This window comes from Agelaius tricolor, unplaced genomic scaffold (genome assembly GCF_023055355.1).
Source record: "Agelaius tricolor isolate 1412-34295 unplaced genomic scaffold, bAgeTri1.0.p SCAF_27, whole genome shotgun sequence".
Lineage (NCBI taxonomy): Eukaryota > Metazoa > Chordata > Aves > Passeriformes > Icteridae > Agelaius > Agelaius tricolor.
Window position 1 is genome coordinate 453,123 of NW_027269287.1, and position 22,973 is coordinate 476,095.

Here is a 22,973-nt window from a genome sequence, read left to right on the forward strand (position 1 = left end):
CAATGATGTCATGTTCTGTTCATTAGTCAAAAAGGCTTATTTGCAACTCCTAATGCTATTTTCTGAAAGGAAATAGCTCAGACATCCATGATAAATGTATCTTACTTCACTGAAAAATTGCCAAATATACTTTAAGATCTTAAAAGCTCCAAGTTGTTACTCTGGAAGTATTCTAAGTAGTTTCTATTTTATATGGATGATAAGGAGGGTACTTTTCTAAGAAAAAAGGTCATCTAGGAGGACTGTGTGCCATAATGTTCTGCCACCACTCAGAAAAAAAAAAAAACAAGAATGCACATCCAGCTACAAAATAATTTCTGCGAAGAGAATGTAACAGTTATTTCAGAGAATATATGGTACAAAAGGCAATTACTAAGCTTAAGCATTTCCATCGAGCCTGGAGATTACAGACATCAAAAGAGGTCTTGTTTTTCTTGACAGTGACCATGATTCACACACATTTCGGTGATGATGGCTGTCCTATACCTATGTACATTTAAAATTGTAAAAGGGTCAGCAAATTTTATATATTCAAATTGACTTACAAAATAATATAAACAGTGTAGCAGCAAATATATCAGGAACATGGTTTCCAGATCTGCTAATGTCAGGACAATACCAAAGCAGAGCAATGTGTGGCCACAGGGGCTTTCAGCACATATTTATAGGAAAATAGTACAAAAGCCTACAGTGCTGCCAAGGGGCATGGTAAATTAAATAATTAAAAGAAAAACCTACAGGAAAAGTGGATCTGGAGTTTACTTGTCATTGTTTCTGTCTTTTTTTTTTTTTTTTTTTTTCCCCCCACGATTTCCTCAAAACTACAGCAGCTGAAGTTGTGAGCTGCTTGAGTGGGCAGAGTGAGAGTGGCACAGCTCTGCTATTGCTGTAAGACCATTAGGAGTAAATTCAGCTTCAGTGTTTGTCTGCATCAACCAGCTCCATTAATCCTGTTGTCTCACTTTGGGTGAAGGGAGGAAAAAGGAAACACAGCAGAGACTAAGATTTTGGAAGTGTTGTTGCAGAAATCACAACATACTGTGTAACTATAACAATCCCGAAGTTGGAAATCAATGGATAGGTGGCAAGAAGTTTTCAACGCAGCACATTTCTAAAAACCCATTAAACATTAGTCTTCTAAACAAAGAATGGTAATTATTGCTGTAGGTTCTTCCACACAAAGTGCAACATCATGGCATCTTGTGCAGAGCCCTTGCTTTGCGCCAATATCCACCTTTCAAAGATCTGTAATCTCAACTTTCTATTTTTGTTTTCTCATTGCTGTAATAAAAGATCTGGTTTCCTAAACCTGAATATCATCTTCTGCCTATGACCTGAGTAGCAAGTCTTTCAAGGAACATTTGAAAACTTGACAGATTTTATGATTGACACAAAGAAGTCACTTTTGGTACTTATTTAAATTGGGCATTCCTCACCATGACTGAGATATTGAGTTAGAACAGGCATATATCCAACAGCTACATTTTACTGGTAATACTCCCTCATAGTGGCACAAGCATGGACAATTCACAGAAAAGACAATGAAATAACTGCCTTAAAAGAAAACATTGCTTTGGGGTTGCTGCCTGAGTCTCCCAGGGATCAAAATTGCTTTAGGGACAGCTATGAATTTATCATAAACCAACATTTTAATACCAGAAAATGTGGGATCAGTAGTTCTCACAAATAAGTGTGTTGTATGTATAAATCAGGAGTTACCAACATGGTAATTTTTCAGTTATACTTTTTTCCTTTTCTTAGCAGGGCAACTACATATGCACACATGAACTATGACTGTTTAACTTCATGGTAAAGACACGAACTAGTCTTCATTTCTTGTCAGTGATAAAGTTCTGTACACTGCCTCATGGCCCATAATCTGTGCTTCTGACCCTTGGCCAAGGCACAGCTATTGCAGAATGGTGCCCTCAAGCTCAGCAGGGACCTGCTCTGTCACTGGCACATCCCAGGGCTGCTTCTTGGAGAAGAAAAAGGTGCCCCTGTTAGAAGCAGTAAATGAGAACAGTAGGGATAGAAAGAGGCAATAAATTCCCAAACAGACCAAACTACAGAAAGCCCTGGAGGGTGTAATTGAAGCCTGTCTAAAACAAGTTCAACAACTTTTTTGGAGATAATAAAGGCATTTTGGTGAACAGCTTCCTGGTTCACTATGATGAGATGACTGCAGAGAGGCCACAGACAAGTGTATCCAGGAACACAGATAAGGCCAGAGGTTAAAACTCCATCTATCATTGGACATAGGTCTTTTACTACACTCAGCTTGCTACAGTCAGGAAAACATGTAAGACACCCTAAACATTATTAATTATGGTAGAGAACACATTCTCTGGGTTGCAATCAGCATTACACGGCATTTAAGAGTGTTTGCAGGACGAGACTATCCAACAACTGGGAATTGCTCGTAAGACTCCATGCACACCACTCCTACAGACACTATTGCCATGTACTGCTATGGTGCACTATTGCTACTTAGGCAGTACTAATGATGACATTGTCACCACTGCTTTTGAAAAAGGAACATAGATATTTTAGAAGCCACTCTCTTTAAAATTCCACTGACAGGATATGGCAGGAGAGGAACAGAATCTAGTCATTTGAAATTCTTTCATAGAAAAAGTTACAGTACTTTTCTTAATATCATACCACAGAGGCAGATAACTACAGAGATGATTTTAAGGCACTGTGTCTTTTACTCTTCAAATCAAGAAGAATCAACTCATCATTTGAATCTCTTATGTGGCTTTGCAGTCTGCTTTGAGAATAATGTGAAGGTTGATTTTTTTTTGCAAGGCTAGAATGAGAGGGTATACTACGTAAGATAGAGAAACCAAGGACTAATCACGGTTCAGGGCAATCATGGTTTTTCTTCCACATACAAAGAGACTTTATTCTGAATTTAATTTTGTTACACACCATATAACACTGGGAACCACAATTGAAATAAGCAGTTCTAACTTTTTTAATTCTTGCCCATAGGCAAAAAATTATACATTTCTCCAGAGACATAAAACAGCAGGTAAGAGAAAGATGGTTTAGTATAAATCACAATTAGATAGCATTAATTAAAGGGATATGTAACATATTTTAAAACTTTATAAGACTTTAGCAACACTTTCATGAGGAAAATTTGCCCCCTTCTTGATAGTATTTGGTTTTAGATGTAACTTTCAAGTGCAGCTGCTTCATAAAATAATATTTATTTTGTTTTCCTGCCATCTCGTGGCTTAACCGCAAAATGCACTTTAAAAAAAGAGGTACAATTGCTGGTCTGTAAAGTGATTGCTTTTGGAATGCTATTTGGCCTAAGCTGTGCTCCAGACCATCACTCCCTCTTCCCTAAACAACACAGCAGCTTGCAACAGCATGGACCTGCAATCCAGTGAATTCCTGCAACAACCTGATACCATGGAAGGAAATTGTGGCAGCTAGCCCAGGTCTCACCAGAGGAGTGATGGCCCATTCTCTCTTCCAGACTGTTCTCTTGACCCACATCTGCCTAAGCCAGTGAATTCTTATTGCATTCCTGTTTCTTAGTTAAATACATTAGTTTGAATGATTATGTGAGAAGTGAGCTGAATTCTAGTCTGGCTCACTCACAAACTGAGGCAAACCTTACCAGAGCTATGTTAGTGAAACATGCAATATTATTAGTTACACTTCTCACCATCTGGAAAGTTGCATTTGGCAATATGTATGAGTGCTAAGAATCCAGACGTAGCCTTTTGGGATTTTTTGGCATTTACAGGGAATGGTCAAGCTAGCTGATTTAATACAGCTCATTTTAAGCAAACATGAAATCCTAATGCCGTTTCTGTCATTTTATGTGGGCCAACTGTAGAAAATAAAGACTTGCTTTCTATCACACTATGATTGAAAGGCATCACATTGTACACTTCCCTAATCCAGCCAAAGTTAAATAGATGGTTGAAGATCAGACATGAAAAATACTAGAGGTTTTCTACAAAGTTTGGAGGTTTTTTGTTTGATTGGTTTGTTTTGTTTTTGTTGTGACTCACTTTTTAACTGCTCAGAAGAAAAGCAAAGTTATTTGTTTTCTTCGTGCCTGTGACATATTTGTATGAAAAAATTTTACCCATGCTGCATTTGAAAGAGCCTCCTTACCAAAGATGTATAATCAGTTAGATTTAGTGGTTCATGTGACAGTTTATGGGTGAACAATATATGTGCATGTTTTTAGCAAGAGATGGCCTCTCAAGATTTCACTGGCTGAACTTTCTAGAAAGTCAGACTCCTCCAGCAGTTGTCCTGCCAGCTGAAATGCTATGCTAGTCTGACTGAATACACCAAGAGTGGTTAGAGCAAAACACTTTTGCTAGTCTATGATTTAGCAAGAAGTTTTCTGTGCCATATAATTCCAGATGAGCCAGTAAAAGGTTTCAAAACAAAATTGTTTTAGTTAAATATCAGTCCTCCTGTGCCACTTGCAGAATGCTCTTTCCAGTACATTCCAAGACTGTGGTTTTCCAGGGCAGGTTTTTGTCTAAGTTCAACTTTCAGCTGTTTCACTTATACCTGAGTTGCAAACCTGGATACTTGTATTTCATTTTATTGACAGAGAACATAAACTGGATAGTTATAAAGGTGGGGGGGGGGGGGGGGGGGGAATCTTAGAAGCCAGCTGCAGAAGGAAAGTAATTGCAGAATTTCTCACAAGATCCTCATAAAGAAATTGACACACCAGCTGGATGACCCAATCGTGAGGGAGGTGATGGTCAGTGGCACAAATCCTGGTTGGAGCAGTGTGACCCAGGGTTCAATACTGGGTCTGAATCTCTTTCACCTTTGTTAATGCTCCAGATTATGGGGCATCTGCACCCTCCATAAATTTGCTGATGGCACCAAATTGGGGGCGGGGGGGGGGGGGGGGGGGGGGGGCAGGGCAGGGGAGGACTGATTCACCCGAGGGTCGTGGTGCCATTTAGAGGGACCCCAACAGGCTGGAGAAAGGGGCTGACAGAAACCTCATCCAGATCAGATGGCATTGAGATCCCTGCCAGCTTCAACCATCCAGTTACTGGGTCTGCACTGAAGAACAGCTTTAAAGGACTACACAGCCCATGTGTTTTGCGCAACACAGAAGGCGTGGGTCTAGAAAGTCTGAATTTTGCCACAAAATTGATGCCTGTGCAAACGCCCCAAACTTGTGGAACTCTCACTATGTGGAGGGCTTTCTACCTTTCACAATTAAAAGCAACTCAAGTTAATACCTGAAAAAAATTTGTAAACAAAAACCAAAAGCCCAACAACATTTTGAATTGTATTGTCAGTTATGAGTATTTTTCACTGCTTGAAATTGCTCAGATCTTCTGCACCAGTGAGGAGATTCATGTAGATTTGAGTGCAAAGTCCTGGTAACAGGGAACACAATGACCAGATAAGGAAAACTGAGTAGTCAGAAGAGAGTAATGATAAACACACTGCTCATGATCAAATTAAGCACAGCTCTAGCAAGAGATCAATTGGTCAATCAACCAATCATATCACTCTCCTATAGAATTACAAATCTAGAAAAAAACCCAAAATTCCTAAGTGATATGTAAAATAGAACTGTACAACAGAACATGTATTGGCACAGACATCGTAGCTACTTTTCATAAGTTCATAACTGCTAAAAAAGACTCAAGCTTAGAGTAAATATATTGGACTACACTGGAAATCACACTCTCTGACACACTGTAGCTTATTCATGACAAAATAAACAGTTAAAAAAATATAGTAAGAAAATGCTGCTTTTTCCTCAAAAGTATTAAGCAGTACTGACAAATAGTGATAATTCCTGAAAAGTTGTCTAATGGCTCTTGCCAACCCATCAGCCAAAGGAATGTAGATGCCCCAAAGAATGAAGGATGTCATTATCTCCACCCTTCTGCACTGGAACTATCTGACGCCTCTAATTGCTCAAGCCTTAGTTAATGCTTGTAGAAAGAAGAAAGCTCCTAATGAGGCATAAAACTACGACAAAAATCCCAGTTTTTCAACTTACCTGTAGCTATTGATCACTTGTGAAAAAGAAGTGAGAAAATAGTAAGCCTGGTAACATGGATCTTGGATTTGCATTTTCATTTCCAAAATTCAGATTTCATTCTGAAGAGCTGTAATAATTTAATTCTAAATGGAGATACTGCATCTCCATATGATCAAGCCAGCTCAACCAGCAAAGAACAGTCTTGGCAGGACAAAATATACTGGTTTTTTAGAGTCCTCTGTGTGACACAAGTTCAGATTATATTTAACTTTGAGAATATCAAATACATTATTATTAATGGCAGCCTGCTGAGCTTTAGAATCATATAATACTTGCCAGGGACATCAAGGACATCTTTTTTATCTGCAAAGAGCACAAAATACATCTAAATTTAAGAGAAAAAAATTTGGTCAGAATAACTTTAATGAGGTAATTGTGTGCCATTTGCTCTTCTTCCAACAGCTGGAGTTAAGGTTTCATCCAGCTAAATACTTTGGGTACTGTTCTGGGCTGGAAACAGCATGCTGAGTGTCATATACAAGTGAGCACATTATGTATTAGTGGTTCTATACCCTTTTCTGCAAAAGCAGAACTTGGTCCAATATGTTTGGTAAACTGCAGACATTTTGCTGACTTGCAAGACATTAGGATTAAATGTCTACAGTTCCTTGTATCTGAAAAGCAGACAAGATTGTTATACATTCTTCAGAGAGCACCTTCAGTGATCAAAGCTATTGCCAGGCACTGGTAAATTAAAATTAAATGCCAGTAGTTAATATTCCACTTTTCCAAACAACAGGATTTCTAATATGAAATATCAGACATTGTAAGCATTCCTCTTCATGGAGGTGAATGCAGATGTTTCCAGAAAGAAAATTATTTTATCTAGTCACTTTCCTGTTGGGGTACAGAGGTATTTTGGGCTTTTTGACAGTGTTTGTGGGTTTCACCCATTATGGTAATCAAAATTCACCCGTGCAAGGTGTTATGTAACAAGAGGAACAGATGTTCTTCCACAGGAATACAGCATACCTCAGGCATGACACAGCTGTGGTGTAATTTGGGAGTGGTTCAGGAGTTACTGCGCAGAGATGGGCCAGAGAGACCAGCACGAAGGAACAGCAAAAGCTCAGCTCTGGTATTGTTAGCAGTATTTAACATTCAGATCCTCACAGCACTTTTCGCACATAAGCACAAACTGGTGGCATTTTAGGTATTACTGTAACTCATGAAGGAATGTAAGACAAGAAAAATATTCAGCATCACATTGGTTATCTTGCACGCTTCACTGACACAGTGCTCTGCACAGCTGGGAAGCCAGAAGGTATGGAAGTACCTCACTGTGAGCAAGAACCAGTTTATAAGTCCTGAAAGCACCCTGTTGGCTCATATATTAAAATTAATGTTAAATATGAGAATACAGAGTATCTATATTCTGTAAGACTACTTTGCAGATCTCCTAAACTTGAGAAACTGACATATGAGTTCCCAGAGAAGCTTTAAAAAGCCCAACCAACCTTCTGTTATAATCCACTCAGTCCAAGGAAACATAAAACATTTATACAAGTAAGGTTTTATTAAAAAAATCAGCATTTTCCAATGCAAACTTGCCATTCCCTCCTTCAAGAAAAAGAAATTTCCCTCTTAAATTTACACTGGTGGTTTAAACTAGGAACAGCCCATGGGGAAGAATTTCATGCTCAAAGGCATGAAAGCACTGGACTTCAAGGAGTGTAACAGGGCAAGGAAGAATGGAGAAAGTAGCCAGGGACTGGTCAAATGTACACCTTTTCACTCAGAGAAATATAATAGACAGCAATCTGAAGGAAGATGAATGAAGTATGTTCCTGTATAGTCATATGCTTTCAACTCAAACTTCTCTCTTGATTCTGCAATTTGTAAAATTTCAAGGATTGCATGTAAAATATCATCATTTTTTGTTTAGTATGTGCTAGCATGACCTTTGTTTAGAGACCCATTTTCAATTAGGGAAAAATGAGCAAGAGTTGTACATTGCAAAGGGAACTAGGGACAGTTCAAAAGGTCTGGTGGTAAAGCCCTGTATTGAAAACAAAACCATGTTCAAAACACTCATTTTGGGAGCCAGCATTGGCCAAAATGAACAACATATTACCACACAAAGATCTGTTGACCTCCCACTCCAATCATCTGCTTTTTAACCAATTTAACTTCCTGTCTTTACAAGAGGTTTCACTTTTTACATGGACATTGTCCAATGTGTTTGCTTGACTGAATGATGCCCAGTGAACAGTGCAAACCTGCAGGAAACAAGCACTTACACACACTTTTGAAGTTTGCTTCAGCTGTGCGCTGGCCGTAGGTGCTGCTGTTTCCTAGGACAGGAATCCAGTCTGCTTGCTGCTTTATAGAGCAAAGCGAAACTTCAACACTCCCTCAGCATCTTGCTGAGTTGTGTTGCAAGCACTGCTGACTGGACCTGGAGTGTCATAGGCTTTCTCACCCCAATGTGTCACTCACCATGCTCTGCAGCACCTTAAGCTCTTTGTGGCTGGACAAGCATGCTGTTTTCAGTTTCAGGTGCTGTGACAAAGGCCACAGCTAACAGCCACCTGGAGATGCTGACCCAGGGAATCTTCCTTCACTGCTCCTGCCCACCACATTGGCACTAAAGGACATGCTTCAGCTGAATAGCAAACACAGAGGACTCTGGAAAGCTGCAGCCCTGTGTAAACCTTTATATGGCCACTGTAAAGAAGCATTGTTGTCCCCAAATATGTTCTTGCACCTGGTGTGCAGGAGGCCAACCCATACACAGAATAGAGATACTTGATTTATTTACAGACCTGGGCAGCAAATGGGGACTAGGTGGCAAATCCACAAAGCCAGCACCATGATTCCCAGAACTTTTTCCTATTTATACATTTTAGCAGAAATAGGAATTAATGTTCATTGGCTAAAAGCTGCATAGTTCTCTTATTAATTAGCAGCCTATCTTCTATAGGTTAAGTGAATCACTCCCTTCTTATGTTAATTAGTCTGCATGCTCAGTCTTTCTTTACTTTTGGGTCAGTGGTTGCATCTCCTGCTGCTGGAATTACTTTTTACCCAGTCATACCTTGTGGAAATCCAGGGCACAGAGAATATTTCTCTGTCTGCTCTAGGGTGCCCTGACCCCCAGGGGAGTACCGACTTTGACTCTCATTCATGGAGAAAGCTTCCTAGACTTCAAGATAGACTAGAATCCACAAAAGTGTGAAATAGATTATAGAGATAGAGAGTAGATTATAGATTATACAGAGTAGTGTAGGTGTATCACTTGGCTGAGAAATTCAGGTTTTGGGATTTTTAGTATGTTGTATATGGAAGCAAGATGGAAGACAGAGGGTGTGTCCCAAGTTCCTTCTTTATCCTTCTTCCCTCTTCTTCATGGGTTTGGGTGGCATTTTGTAATTGGGTAGAAAAGTTTGCATTACGGGCTTCCAGGGATCTGTTATTGGGTTAAAAGGGAAAATAATCTAGGCATCAATTCTTAATTGGGTAGTTTGGTCTTAAATGACATTGTAACAAGAGATTGTTAGCCATTTTTGCGGTGCTTTTCCAGTGCACTGAACCTAGTGTGGACAGCATGTAAAACTTTAGATAAGATAATAATAAACCTGAAGACTGAAAAAGTCCGGTGCATCTCTCTTTTCTGACACAAAATTGCTCCAGGAGAGTCTCCCCCAACAGAGGAGTGCCCAAGGAGAGCACAGCTGGAGGCTCAGAAATTGAGAAATTAATAATACCTGATTCAGTGCAATTGCTGAGTTCCTTTATTAGTTTCTTCCTTGGGGATTCTTCCAGATATTCTTGTGCCTTAGAAATTCTGCATTCTTTGTGCCCACCATCAGTGGTACATCCTTCTCCCCAAGCTTTGCAAACCTCCCATAGGTCTGAGATCATTGAAGCCTGCCAAGCCCTAAACCTTAATAAGGCAATTCTGCCAAAAAAGTAGTTTGTTTTTCGAACACCTGGACATCACTTAGAGCTTGTTGGCTGTTTTCTGTTTCAGGAATTAAATCTTGTTGTTGAAAGCACAAAAAGGTAATAAATTAAAGAACATCCCTTCTTTAAAAAGTTTTTACATCTTCCACATTTTGCAACAGTACATTCTTCTTCTAGGCATTATCAATCTCCTCCTAGGTTTGAGCATTGAACCTCCCCCTAAGTCATGACAATGAAGCCCATTGAGTCCTAAACCTTAACAAGGCCATTATAGTTACAAGTAATCAATCTTTTGAACACCTGGATAAACATGCCATATAATGAGTGAACAACTGGCTCACCAGTCAGGCACAAAGGGTTACATACAGTCACTGGGGGTGACATCTGACTGGTAACCTGTCACTAGCAGGGTTCTGCAGGGCTCCATCCTTGGCCCTGTGCTCTTTAACATCTTCATAAACAACCTGCAGGCAGGACTGGAAGGGAGACTCAGCAAATCTGCAGATGATACAAGACAGGGAAGAGCTGTTGACTCCCTCAAAGGCAGGGAGGCCCTGCAGAGACCTCGATGAATCAAAGGGCTGGGCAATCACCGTGTGCAGTTCAACAAGGAAACGTGCTGGACTCTGCACCTGGGATGGGGCAACCCTGGATGTATGGAAAGACTGGGGAATGAGAGGCTGGAGAGCAGCACCACAGAGAGGGACCTGGAGATCCTGGTACATGGCAAGCTGAAAATGAGGCAACAGTGCTCTGGCAGCCAGGAGGGACATCCCTGTCCTGGGGGCATCAGGCCCAGCATCACCAGCTGGGCAAGGAAGGGGATTGTCCCACTCTGCTCTGGGCTGGGGTGGCCTCACCTCCAGTGCTGGGGGCAGTTTGGGAGACCACAGTGTAAAAATGATCTAAAGTTACTAGAGAGTGTCCAAAGAAGGGACACAGAGCTGGTGAAGGGCCTTGAGGAGAAGCCTTGTGAGGAGTGGCTGAGGGCCCTTGGTCTGTTTAGCCTGGAGGAGACTGAGGGGAGACCTCACTGGGGTCTGAAACTTTCTCCTTGGAAGGGGAAGAGGAGGGGCAGACCCTGATCTCTTCTCTGGGGCGCACAGTGACAAGAAGGGAATGGCTTGAAGTTGTGTCAGGGCAGGTTTAGTCTCGGTATCAGGTAAAGGTTCTTGCTCCAGAGGGTGTTTGGGCACTGGAACAGACTCCTCAGGGCAGTGGTCACTGTACCAGCCTGACCGAGTGCAAGAAACGTTCGGACAATGCTCTCGGGCACTCTGTGACTCTTGAAGCGTCCTGTGCAGGACAGGAGTTGGGACGCAATGATCCTGATGCGTCCCTTTCAATTCAGCCTATTCTGTGACTGTCTGAGATCGGTACAAAGCGGCACTGCCACACACGCGTGAGCAGAGCAGCCCTGGCGCTGTCCCCGCAGCTGCCGGGGCCGAGCGCAATCCCACTCCCCCACCCTCCCTCACACCACCCCCGCCATTCCCAATCCAGCCCGAAGCTCCGGCCCTGCCTCATGACGTCATGCTCGCCACACATCGGGAGGTCGCGTGACGCGAAGGGGCGGTCTCCCCCACCCCCGCGCCCGGCGGACAGCGCCACCATTGGCTGCGCCGGCGGGGCGGTCGCGTTCTGATTGGTTGTCGGTATCGCGCGCTGTTGGGCGGGGCGCGGGTGAGCGCGGAACCGGGGCGGCGGCGCGTCCGTGAGGGGAGCGCGCCTGTCCCGCGTTCCCGCCGGATCCCGGGACGGGGCTGGTGCTGAGGTGGCGGCTGCTGGCCCTCGGCCTGCGCCCCTGACCCTCGGCCTGCGCTCCTGGCAGCCGCTCTCTGCCACCCGAACCAAGCTGGGAGATGTGCGAGTGTGCGCGCGGCGGTGTTTCCCGCATCCTCCGTTCGGGTTTGGAAGATCCGCGCTGTTGCTGGCATCCCTGACTCCGTGCCTTGTTCTGCTCTGTGTCTGTGTGATTAGGCATCTTCGCGCAGGAGGGAAGCAGATGGATCCCCGGTCCAATCCCGTGCCCCTGGCCTCGAAGCTGCGGAACACGCTGGTTCGGTATCACAGCATCGGAGACAGCGAGTGGCGGGTGGCGAAGAAAACCGTGAGTGCTCTGGCCGCTTCCCCGTTCTGCTCCACAGGAAGCTGTGGGTCACCGGTGCGGCAGAAAGAGCCCGCTGCTGTGCGTGCCACACGGCTGAGAAGCACTTGGCCGCGCCCTGCAGGACTTGAAACTGACAGAAGCTGTGAAACCATCCCTCTAGAATATCTTTAGATGGCAGGATGTGTTTTTCCTGTTCTCAGGCATAGTCTGTCATTTCTTCTACCCATTTGCAGGGGTGTATCTCACGGAAGAACCTGTGTAGGATTATAGGCTTGACTTGCAAGAAAATGTGAAGTAGTTAGCATTAATAGTGTTGCAAGAGGCTGACGTGTACTTCCAGCAAAGCAGACGCAGGCATCTGGAATCTCTTGTCAATAGATAGTTGATCATTCTTCAGCTGTCTCCCTCTTAGAAAAGCGAAAATTCCTTCCTTCTTAAGAAATAATTCTCAAGGCTTCCTCTCCTACTGTTTCACTTTTCTGTTGTTTAGAGACCGCACGTTATCCTAAGTTTCCTTCCCTGAAAGGGAATACAATTCCTGCTCTCTCCAAGCAGTTTGCCATCCTCTTCTTTTGAGCTGCCTGGGTTTTTTGAGTTGTGCTTCAGCAAGCTAAATAGCCTTTACTTGTGCACCAGTCCTAGGCTGGGTGAATACTTTTTGGTTCTGTCCTCCACAGAAAGTAGAAGTGTAGCAATATGGTAGGGCTAGTGTGGTAAATTTCTGTCTTTGTCTTTTTATTACAGTGATTTGAGTAGTGCTTTTATTTTTTCTTCCATCATGAGCAGACACTGATAAGACAGAGGCAACTGATCCAAATGTAACTTATTATTAGCAGAATTAATAAATTTGCTGTCTGGAGAGGGAGGAATGGAGCATCCAAGCCTTTCACTCTTGCAATACACCTATACCATCTCTACTCTACTAAATGTGTTGTTAAATTAAGTACTACTGAATTCCTTTAAAAAGTTACCTGCATCCTTATGTTCCAAATCCTCAGATTTTACCCCTTTCTCCAGCCTTTCCTTCCTCTTTCCTTTCTTTCCTCCCTCCCTTCTTTCCATTTTGATGTTGTGCCATGTAAAAGAAACTCAAGCTTTACCTACCACAAGGAGATGTGTTGTGCCCCAAAATACCTTAAATGATTCTGGATGTAGTACTTAGCAGTACTGTTCTTTAGGACATTTGGTCTTTTGTGCTTATATAATCATGATTCCAAAGAAAGTGGTGCCATATGGTACTCTTTTCAACACCAAAATTTGGACACTTTGTGCAGAGGTTCCATGTCATAGTTATGTAAAAATCAGAAGATACTGGTTTCTCTATTTTCTCTGGGTAACTTTAAAATAAGTAGACTACTGCTTGCAAGAATCTTCTAGTCAGGCATCTAGGAGAGAAAGGTAATTGAACTTTCTTGTCTGCACCTGCACCTCATGCACGCTTCTGTAACTTGTGTTACAGGAGTGCAAGCAGGAGTAGTGGGGTCTTCCTGTCTGAGCAACATCTGGCTGTTGGCTTTCCAGTGGCCTTGCAATTGGAAGGCTTTCCCTGCTAATGTTGTTCCATTATTCTATGTGTTTTCACAGTAAACTGACTTGGCCTACCAAACCCTATTTCTGCACAGACTTCTAGTGTTTCACTCTGAAAAAGCCAATTTTCTGATTTTTTTGAAATAATAGAAAATTACAAGTAAAAGATATCTGAAAAATCTGAAGAAAATTGTGCAGTGGTGCCCAGGTGAACCATGGAAAATTATAAAGTTGTCTGCTTTTCTTCAAGGAAATTGAAACATTTTGTGGACTTCTTGCAATTGTATCCAAGTGACAATTAATACTGTATCTTATATTTTCTTTCAGAAAGATGCAACTGTGTGGCGTAAACCATCAGAGGAATTCAGTGGATATCTGTAAGTTTTCCAGCACAAGAGATACGTTTTTAATGTTCCACAGATGTGTTCTGTAGAATTTAGAGATTAAGGCTGTGAATTCTATAGCCCTCAGCTACACTGATCCTACAGATGGGAAGCTAAATGGGTTACCTATTGTGGCTGTATGATTCCTTTGTAGTTTTTCAGTTTGATACTTTAGCATTGCATGGTGTCTAGAACAACAGTGAAGTCTGTGGAACACACCACAGGACTCCCATTAGCTGAAGTGGCAACAGCATCTGTCCAGAAATTATGTCCTGTAAAGCTCAGAATCAAGCCTGGGTTCATAGTCCTGAAGGGTCACTGGGTGACAACTCAGTCAGTCCTTGGACTCATTAGTTTGGTTCTCATTAGCTTGGTTCTACTCCTGTGTTATGATCTGGTCTAATCACAGAGGAGTAATGGGAACTCTCTGTGAATAAAGCAGAATGAACCCAAAACCATTCGAATATTCCCAAGACTTGATTAAAACCAAACAAGGCTAGGTGTTGATACTGAAAAATTGATACATTTTATTTAGTAGTAAAAGAGGCAAAGAAAAAGGAAGAAAAAAAAAAAAGAGAAGTAGAAAAAGGGGAGTGTATTTGGGGGGACAGGGAGCATGACAGCTTAAGTAGAAACATGTTACCCCTCTGTGGGTCCCAGTGATGTCTCATTGCTCCCCTCAGTCTAGTCTTGGTGGTGAGGGTCCCCCATCCAAAAGTATAGAATCCCAAGGATTAATACAGGTTTGGACAGGTGGGAATGCCCAGGTGGCCTCCCCTGAGGGGGGCAAGTTTGACACTGTCCCTTGCATGACTCTGGATCTGTCATTTTGCATCACATGCAGCTTTGGTGCGGGATCTGGGGACCCCTTTGGGAGGGCCCTTTATTGGGCCATGATAGCCCCTCTGCTGTCCCTCATGTGGATGGATGTCCCTTAGATGTGGCTTTGCCAGGGTGAAGAGGTCCCACAGCTGAGCTGGTGTTGGGCTTTCACTGCCTCTGAGCAGAGGCTTTTTAACCATAGACCCAAAACCTCTTCTTCGTCCTCTTTTGGTGTGAGGGTCTCTTCCAGCCTGACAGCAGATAAGCCTGGGGCTGTGGCCTCCACCCCAAAGGTGCTGGGTTTAATCCTGTGAAAGTATTTTTATACCCCAGCCCAGACCTGAGTCACTTTATCTTATCTCAAATCAATTTGCAGTCCAGAGCCTCAGTCAGGAGGCCCATTGAGGGAGCTTCTGTGCAGCTTTGGTTACACAGTTTTGCTATAATGGGCAAAAGTCCTTCATAAAACAGTTCAAGCCATAAACCATAGCATTTCAATCTCCAACATCCTGTTACTTCTGCTTTATGAAAAATGTTTTTCCTGTTATATTCGTGATCTCCTTTTTACCTTAGGTTTACTTACCTATGGTGAACTCTGTTGCTAGCCGAGCAAGAGGAGTAAAATGATAAATTGTTACAGTTGTTAGAGAAATAAACAGGATAATTTTTATCCAAGGAAGGAATTTGCCATTTATAAAATACTAACTGTATAAAAAAGGTAGTATTTTCAGAAACAAATTTCTTGCAGAGAAGAACAGATGCACCCATAGGTGTTTTCCTGTACTGTTTCTCTGATGTAATTGTGCACAGACCATACTTCCTGGTACCAAGGTGTTAATGTAAGTGTACTGTTGAAAGTTAATGTAACATAAAGAATTTCTTACTAAATGTAAACACATTTTTCTAGCTACAAAGCTCAAGGAGTGGTGGAAGATGTTACTAACAGAATAGTGGATCATATTCGCCCTGGACCTTACAGGCTAGACTGGGACAGCCTAATGACTTCAATGGACATCCTGGAAACATTTGAAGAGGTGAAGACTTGTTTAGATTCTTGAAGGAGATGTGTATTGATGAATGCATTCATTTAACATTCATGGCTTTAACATTCATGTAGAGCAGAGCAATTCTAACCTGAAAGATCAGAACCTTTCTCAGCCTTCTTGTTTGCATGCATGAGCAGCATTGTGCGTACATGCTCTGTGTGACCATAGATCAGGCCCTCTGGCAGCACAGTCCTATTCTGAAGCATGAAGTGCATCTTTCCATTAATGCTAAAAATAAAGGAGTCAGTCACAATTCTCTTGGACCTGGGAGGTCTGGTAGCCTCTGATAAAATTCACATACAGAGGGCTACAGTGTGATACTGTGTATGCCAAAGCCATTTCATACAGCTTGCTTTCTTCCGTTCCACAGCAGACAATAGTATTAGTCCAGATGTATGGAAGCTGCAACCTCCCCCTCTTCCTGCAGGCTGACTTGTGTAGCATGGCTTTGTGCTGAGACACAAAATAGTTCATACTGAGGGTCAGGACTTGATAAAAAAAAGGTAGGTTTGAAGCTGATTACAGAACAGCTAGTAGCCTTCCTTTGGTTAATGCAGACATTCAGAATGAATTCAAAACCCTCATCTGGACACCTGGCTTGAACAAGGGTTGTCATTTGCTCTGTCTCTGAAAGAAGATTTGTATGACAAGGTATTTTGTCTATATAAAATTTATACAGACTCTAATTTATAATATAATAAGAAAGCCTATTTTGAAGAATTGTTCACATTCCATTTTATTTTTCACTTGTGGATTAAAAGTATTAGATAGAGTATCTTAGTACAAAGAGATTCCTCTTGAAGCTTGTTCATGGTCCTTTTTGACTTCCCAAGTGCTCTTTGGTGACAGAAGAGCCACGTGGCTTTCAGTTATCAGGCATGCCAAAGTTCTCTAGCTTTAGATCTTTAAATATTTATGGTGCCAGATACTCTCTGCTTCCACAACTCTCAGTTGTAGACCACAAGTCCTTAAAACTTCCAGATTTTAGGTTGAGAATGGCACAGCCATTCAGACCTCATTGAATTTGCAGTGCAGTTGACAGAGGCTATGAACTTTGTGAAAAACGTTAGCTCCCTGCAAGCATTACCTTTCCCTGTATTCATTATCCTAAGTTATATATTTTTTTTCCCCTTATAATTCTGTCACGTCACAAGAACTGCTGTGTGATGCGCTATACAACTGCTGGCCAGCTCTGGAACATCATAGCACCAAGGGAGTTTGTTGATTTCTCTTACACTACAAGCTATGAAGATGGGCTTCTAACATGTGGTAAGCCACCACCTGCCTCTGCTAAATTCTTATTTTACAACAGTTGCTTGGCTTAAGATTTGACTCAGATTTAGTAGTAGTAAACATTCCAAAAATGGTCTAAGATGGTCTTCAACAAGTAAATTCAAGGTGTTTTTTAACAAATTTAAAGGTGTTTTAACTTTAATTTTACGTATATAAAGAAGTGTACAAGTTACTGGATTACTCATGAACCATTCCTTTCTGCCAGGCTTCACTTATGTCAGCTGTGGGGCAGGAGTGTTAGAGACAAGTTGAGTCCTTCAACTTGGGTCTTAGAGCAAAGTGGGATGAGTAACAACTAGCTTCATGTAAATGGGAGGAATGTCCTCTTTTAACATTTGATTTTTTGCTTATCATGCTTTCCTGTCATAGAGTTTGGATGAACAGCAAATTCCATGCATGAAAATACCTGGAAACTCATAGTGTGGCTGTCACTACTACTAAATTCCCCAACCAGAAGCTTATATATGACAAATTTACTGTGCATTAATTTTTTTTTTTCAATCTCTTTCAAATTAATTTCCCTTTTTTTGGTTTGTTTTATTTTCCTTGATAGGTATAAGCCTGGACTATGGAGAGGTGACACCAAACTTTGTCCGTGGATTCAATCACCCTTGCGGTTGGTTTTGTGTCCCTCTCAAGGACTCTCCTGGCCACAGTCTTTTGACAGGCTATATCCAGACTGAACTGCGAGGGATGCTGCCACAGTCTGCAGTAGACACTGCCATGTCTAGCACCCTGGCCAATTTCTACTCTGACCTCAAAAAGGCACTCAAAGCGTAGACAAACAGTGATTTAAAAGTCAGCGCATTCTTTGCAATCAGATTATGTTGTTTAGCTTAGCATAGGTTACCTACTAAATTGAGGTAACACTCTTCCTGAATGACACCTGAACCTTTGTTCCAAATAACTTTAGCAAGTGCTTCCTGATGTGATCATTGGCATACATTCCCAGTGCACAGTGCAAGATGCTTTTTGCTGCTCAGCACTGTGCATCTTTGTGAGAATAGCCTGAATCTCTAAACTGCCAGCTTCCTCAGTAGAAAGCGCAAGATGTGTGTGTGGGCTTGAAAAATGCAGTGTGAGCTCAGCTCTCTCCAGTTTTGGAGAGTTTTGGAAGCCAGGTGCTCAGGATTTTGATGGTGCAGGTTGCTGTACAGGCAGCATCTCATTGAAGATGTAATTTTGTAATATATATATATTTATATTTAACTAAATTTTAATTTATTTTTTAAAGTTTGTTCAGCTCCATCTGTAATTTGTTTTTAAAATTTGCTTTGATTTATCATATGGATATTATGTAGCTAAGTTGTTAAATTATACTATTCATAAGAAAGCTATTTGTACTTGAGAGCAAAAATAAGTGTTCATTTTTGGCATTTCTTTGATGTTGTAACTGTAACTTATTTGCTGTTTTATATAACAGTTTCAGTACATAAGGAAATGCCCTTACAGCTGATCCAAAGCTCATTTAGGTCATCAAGTATCTTTCCATAGGCTTTTTGTTGGACTTTTAATCACACAATTGTCAAAATAGCAAACCTCCAATGGATCTTCAGTGACACCCTCTACTTCTAAGGAGTTTTTTATTTAAAGTTGCATGTAATAGTGTGTGTAGGGATTTCATTTGGTTGGGTTTCTGGGGGGGTTTCTTTCTGTGTATGTTTCTTTAACTGCAAACCCTGGAATTACAAAAGCAGCAGAAAGAGCCACTCACTTGCTTCAGGGATAGGTGTTGCTGTAGCCACAACAGCACAGACTTGCCAGTGTTCTGGTGCTGTGGAGTGCTCTGTGTTACTTCCCCTAGATTGATTTTTGCAATAAATTAAGATCTTAAAGCATGAGCAACTGAAGGCCAAAGCTCAAGCTGCAGAATTGCTGAGAACTGCTGAAGGATACAGGGTCTTTTTTTAAGATGCAGATTTCAAGGATATTCAGCAATCTGAATCTGTGATTCTGACAGATACATAGCAGCAGCATTTAAAAAATAACTCCCTCCCTGCTAGGAACATGAATTCTCTTTAAAATCTGATGTTAAGCCTTTGATGTTGGTCATTTGCTCAGACATTGTAGTTATCCCCATGTTTTGCCAGTGCTCACAGTTGCAAGTTTAGCTGTGTAGGAGTTTGGGAAGGTATCTTGGATCCCTGATATTGTGGAGTTGTATACATATAATCCAGGGAGGGGTAATGGACTCTCAAAAAAACCAAAAATTCAGATGAAAGTCCCCAGTAATATTGGCTTTTTTGACAGCAGCCACTGTAACTGAACTCTGAACAGTGAGGACTTTCCTTTCTCATTGCTCAATCAGAGAGGTAGCAAAATCATAATACCAAAAATAGTGAGGGCTTCTTCAACCTGCTTCATGTTTTAAGGTATTTAGTACTATTTAAGACTGTTAAAAACAATGCATGAAACAGCCTTTGGGTCTTTATGGGCAGAAAATGTTAACTCCTTTTTAGGTTTTGTGTATTCTGCATTTCCCTTTAAACCCCTCAATTAGTCTTCCCATTTTTTTTCTACCTTCCTTGTGTCTGCCAAAGTACTGCAAGCTCACAAGGTGATCTTCCACTGCCAAGGACACCGAGGAATTGCTGCCAGAATCCTCTCCTTTCTAGTACTGGTACAGAGGCAATTATGAAATCTCTGGCAGTGCTGCTCCATGAATGATGACATGATTGTAGAGGAAACTGTTTGAAGTGTATCCTATTTTTTCTTCCCAGTTACAAAGATTACATGTGCAGTGAATCTGCATATTCATGTCTTCTCTTTTTAGAGCTGCTGGGAGTGACTAATGGAGGGGTTGTGATACAGATGTACATTGAGAAAAATATTGCCCAGTTTAAATCTGCATAGAGGCACTTCAGTGCTGGAGAAGTGGGTCACAAGGAGCACAAGACACTTACAGGAGGATGTTTGTACAACACCAGGCACAGAAAAGTAATTGTTCCAAACACCCATTTTAGTGGCTCTGACACATATACAGTATCTATCCATATTTAGTATCCAGTGAAATGGCTTTTTCTGCTTTCAGTAGAGACAAGTTGGTGAAGCACAGAGCGGCTGAAGAAAGAACTTGAGCTAAGATAAGAAAATTGCTAGCGTATTTTTGTATATTGATACTTCTAATAAAAATTTCAGCTACTGATTAATACAGAACTAGAAAAAAGATGTTCGATTTCAAATGTATTTGAACCTGAAATTTATATTATTTTTATATAGCTATAGATGGAGAGGGAAGAAGAACTGTTCTTTAACCAGAATACATCAGAACCAAGAAAGCCACAATATCAGAGCCTCTTCTCCTACTCTTGTATTCTCCTCCTGATTTACTGGACAATCTAGGTGGAGCGAAGAGGGTTAAAACAGGAAAGCAGTGGCAAGGACAAAGTGCAGGAACCTATGTTTTGCTTATGCAGAAGAAATGGGAGACAAAGTAAGTGGTTAGTATAGATTTCTATCATTTAGGAATATAGTTGTCCAGAAGTGGCTTCTGAACAAATTGCCCAGGAGTAGTAGAAATCTGGCTTTGCTAGACAAATAGCATGTATATAGACACATCAAAATTATTTTTATATGGCTAATAATTTTTTTTTAAAACTTACTTTTTAGAGATTTGGGCAATGTGGCACTTTATGCTTTGGCACTTTAACTAGGTGCTTTGTATGTGTGTGGGAAACATGACTGAAGATAAGACAATTTTCATGTTTGGGTTCTGTTCCTCATCTAAAACCTCCAGCATTAAACCTTGCCTGTGATGTGCAGAAGACGCAGGGCTGGGGTTAGCCTACATTTAGAGGCAAAGTACTCTACCAAATCTGGCTGGGAAGTGCACTAGTACTTCAGAGAGATATTCTGTGCACAGGCCCTGATCTCAAATTTGATTAATTTATAAATGTGAAACATGATGAACTTATAAAACACAGCATATATAATTCCTCCAGTAATTGTAAGTAGCCAGAACATGACGATGTGGCCTGATTGTTTAACCTAGGAGGTTCACTGTTGTAAAAAAATCCCTAATTCTAGAGAAACCACTCAAGTTGTGCCTGTGAAAGTCTGTTTTAACAGTGGGTTTAACTTACTGTGTTCAGCATTTAAGCAATTGTATTTGTATTTTGAGTGCAAATGCAGAATAAATAATGGATTCCAACAGGCTCGTGATGTAGTTTCTTAAATACTTGTGCAGCCATATGTAGCATTTTTGGGGAGTTATGTCTGATGATGTGGTTCATCTTCAGCTGCATGGTGATCTCTAATGATACCAGTTTGTCTCCTTAAATCTAAAACCCATAAGGCCTGCCTTCACTTAGAAACTTGATTTAGACTGAGGAAAATGCCTAACTGAAATGTCTTGAAAGCTGTACAAGCAGGATTTTCGCAAGGCTTCAGTTCTAAAAATGTATATGCAGGAGTGTTTGGTGGCCCATGATTTTTGTGGATTATTTATCTTTTTGTATGTTTAAGAAGTGATCTATTAACCATAAATAAATAAATGAGCATATAGCACCTGCCAGAAGGCATATAGATGTATATTAGGTGTATAAAACAAGCTGCAACATGTATATTGTCATGTATTTAATTAGCACCTACAGAAATGAAGAAAATCCCTGTATCTTCTCTAGAGCCTTCCCTTGTTTCTCTTGCCAAGCTGGCATAAAGGCAGTAGGGTTCTGTAACATTTGACTTGGGTGGAAAGTGTTGTTGCTTTCCTCTGTTGCTGACAGAAGGAACTGTCACCTCTGAAAAACAGCACACTCTTGTAGGGCATGTATCATGTCACTTTCTGTAAAGTGTGGTAGGGGTAGGTATAGAGGCCACTTGGGATCTTAGGATAATCCTTAAGGACATTAATTATTAGAATTGGTAAAAGATTGATATTCAAACCCATTTCCTGGTGAAAGATAATAGAAAGCTGAGAGAGATTTTAAACCTACACGAAATGTTAAATGTTCTCTAGAAAAGAATATATCCTGAAGTCCTAAACCACCATTCTAACACATTCTGCCTTTTCCAGTCTGCATGGGCTGTGCTGGTGACTCAGTTTTACAGTTCAGATAGGGGCTGCTTATCATGGAGTTAACCTTCTTTGGAATTGTGCCACTAGCAGGGAGAAAGCAGACACAGATGGTAGCAGCATGTGGCAGGAGATACCTGTGCATATTGCATAGCTGACCCACATGATAAGAAATGCCACATCTGGACTAAGAAGCCTCAAATACCAACACATTACCCAGAACTGCCTTCTCTGGAGTTACTTTCTTTAAAACATTTCTTTCAGTGTGCCAAGACACTGGGGCAAGCTAATAATCCTTAGGTTACCTGTATCAAAGATGAACTGATCTTAGAAGATCAGTTATTGCCTGAAGTGTAACTGGAAACTGACCTTGCTCAGGCCCTCACTGGACCAGTTTGGCTCTGCCCTGGGATGCACAGGGGTAGAAATCACTTCCTGAGCTCTGTACCTGGGCCTTGCTGACCTGCCTGCCAGCAGAGACCCCTCTCTGAGGCAGTTTATAACCATGGAGAGAAAATTATTATGCCAAGATTCTGTGACTCAGCCTGCAATTTGGGTTCCAGTCAGGGAGCATTGCTGCTGAGGCATTGGTGTCACTAATCCCAACTCCAGGGTGCACTAGGGAGGCAGGGCAACAACGCTCAAGCGGATGCATTTGAGCCGCAGCAAACAGGAATTTGGTCAACTCATGTTATTTGGGTGCCATACAACCCCTCCTTGTTATATGCCTAACAGGATTTCAAGCTCCTCACAATTTGAAAGGGGAAGGAAAGAAACCACAGCAGGCCTTTTTGCTGGAGCATAA

General features: G+C 41.5%; 1 protein-coding gene across 2 annotated transcripts; it reads left to right on the plus strand.

Annotated features, from left to right (window-relative positions):
* The first annotated feature begins 11,830 nt into the window (after positions 1-11,830).
* Positions 11,831-21,304, plus strand: STARD4 (StAR related lipid transfer domain containing 4). Of its 2 annotated transcripts, XM_071448607.1 has the most exons (5): positions 11,831-12,083; positions 13,938-13,987; positions 15,723-15,849; positions 17,016-17,130; positions 17,708-21,304. In XM_071448607.1, exons 1-5 carry the CDS (start codon positions 11,979-11,981, stop codon positions 17,932-17,934), a joined length of 624 nt encoding a protein of 207 aa, XP_071304708.1. In that variant the 5' UTR covers positions 11,831-11,978; the 3' UTR covers positions 17,935-21,304. The 2 variants fall into 2 exon arrangements, with proteins under 2 accessions (XP_071304708.1, XP_071304709.1); XM_071448608.1 differs by lacking the exons at positions 11,831-12,083; positions 13,938-13,987 and adding an exon at positions 16,232-16,364.
* The last annotated feature ends 1,669 nt before the right edge of the window (positions 21,305-22,973 follow it).

Excerpts from the sequence above, each read along its gene's own strand:
- STARD4 (XM_071448607.1), top strand. The coding sequence starts at position 11,979 with ATGGATCCCCGGTCCAATCCCGTGCCCCTGGCCTCGAAGCTGCGGAAC. Across the intron at positions 15,850-17,015 it reads TCCTGGAAACATTTGAAGAG|AACTGCTGTGTGATGCGCTA; the intron begins GTGAAGACTTGT and ends TCACGTCACAAG. Across the intron at positions 17,131-17,707 it reads AGATGGGCTTCTAACATGTG|GTATAAGCCTGGACTATGGA; the intron begins GTAAGCCACCAC and ends TTTCCTTGATAG.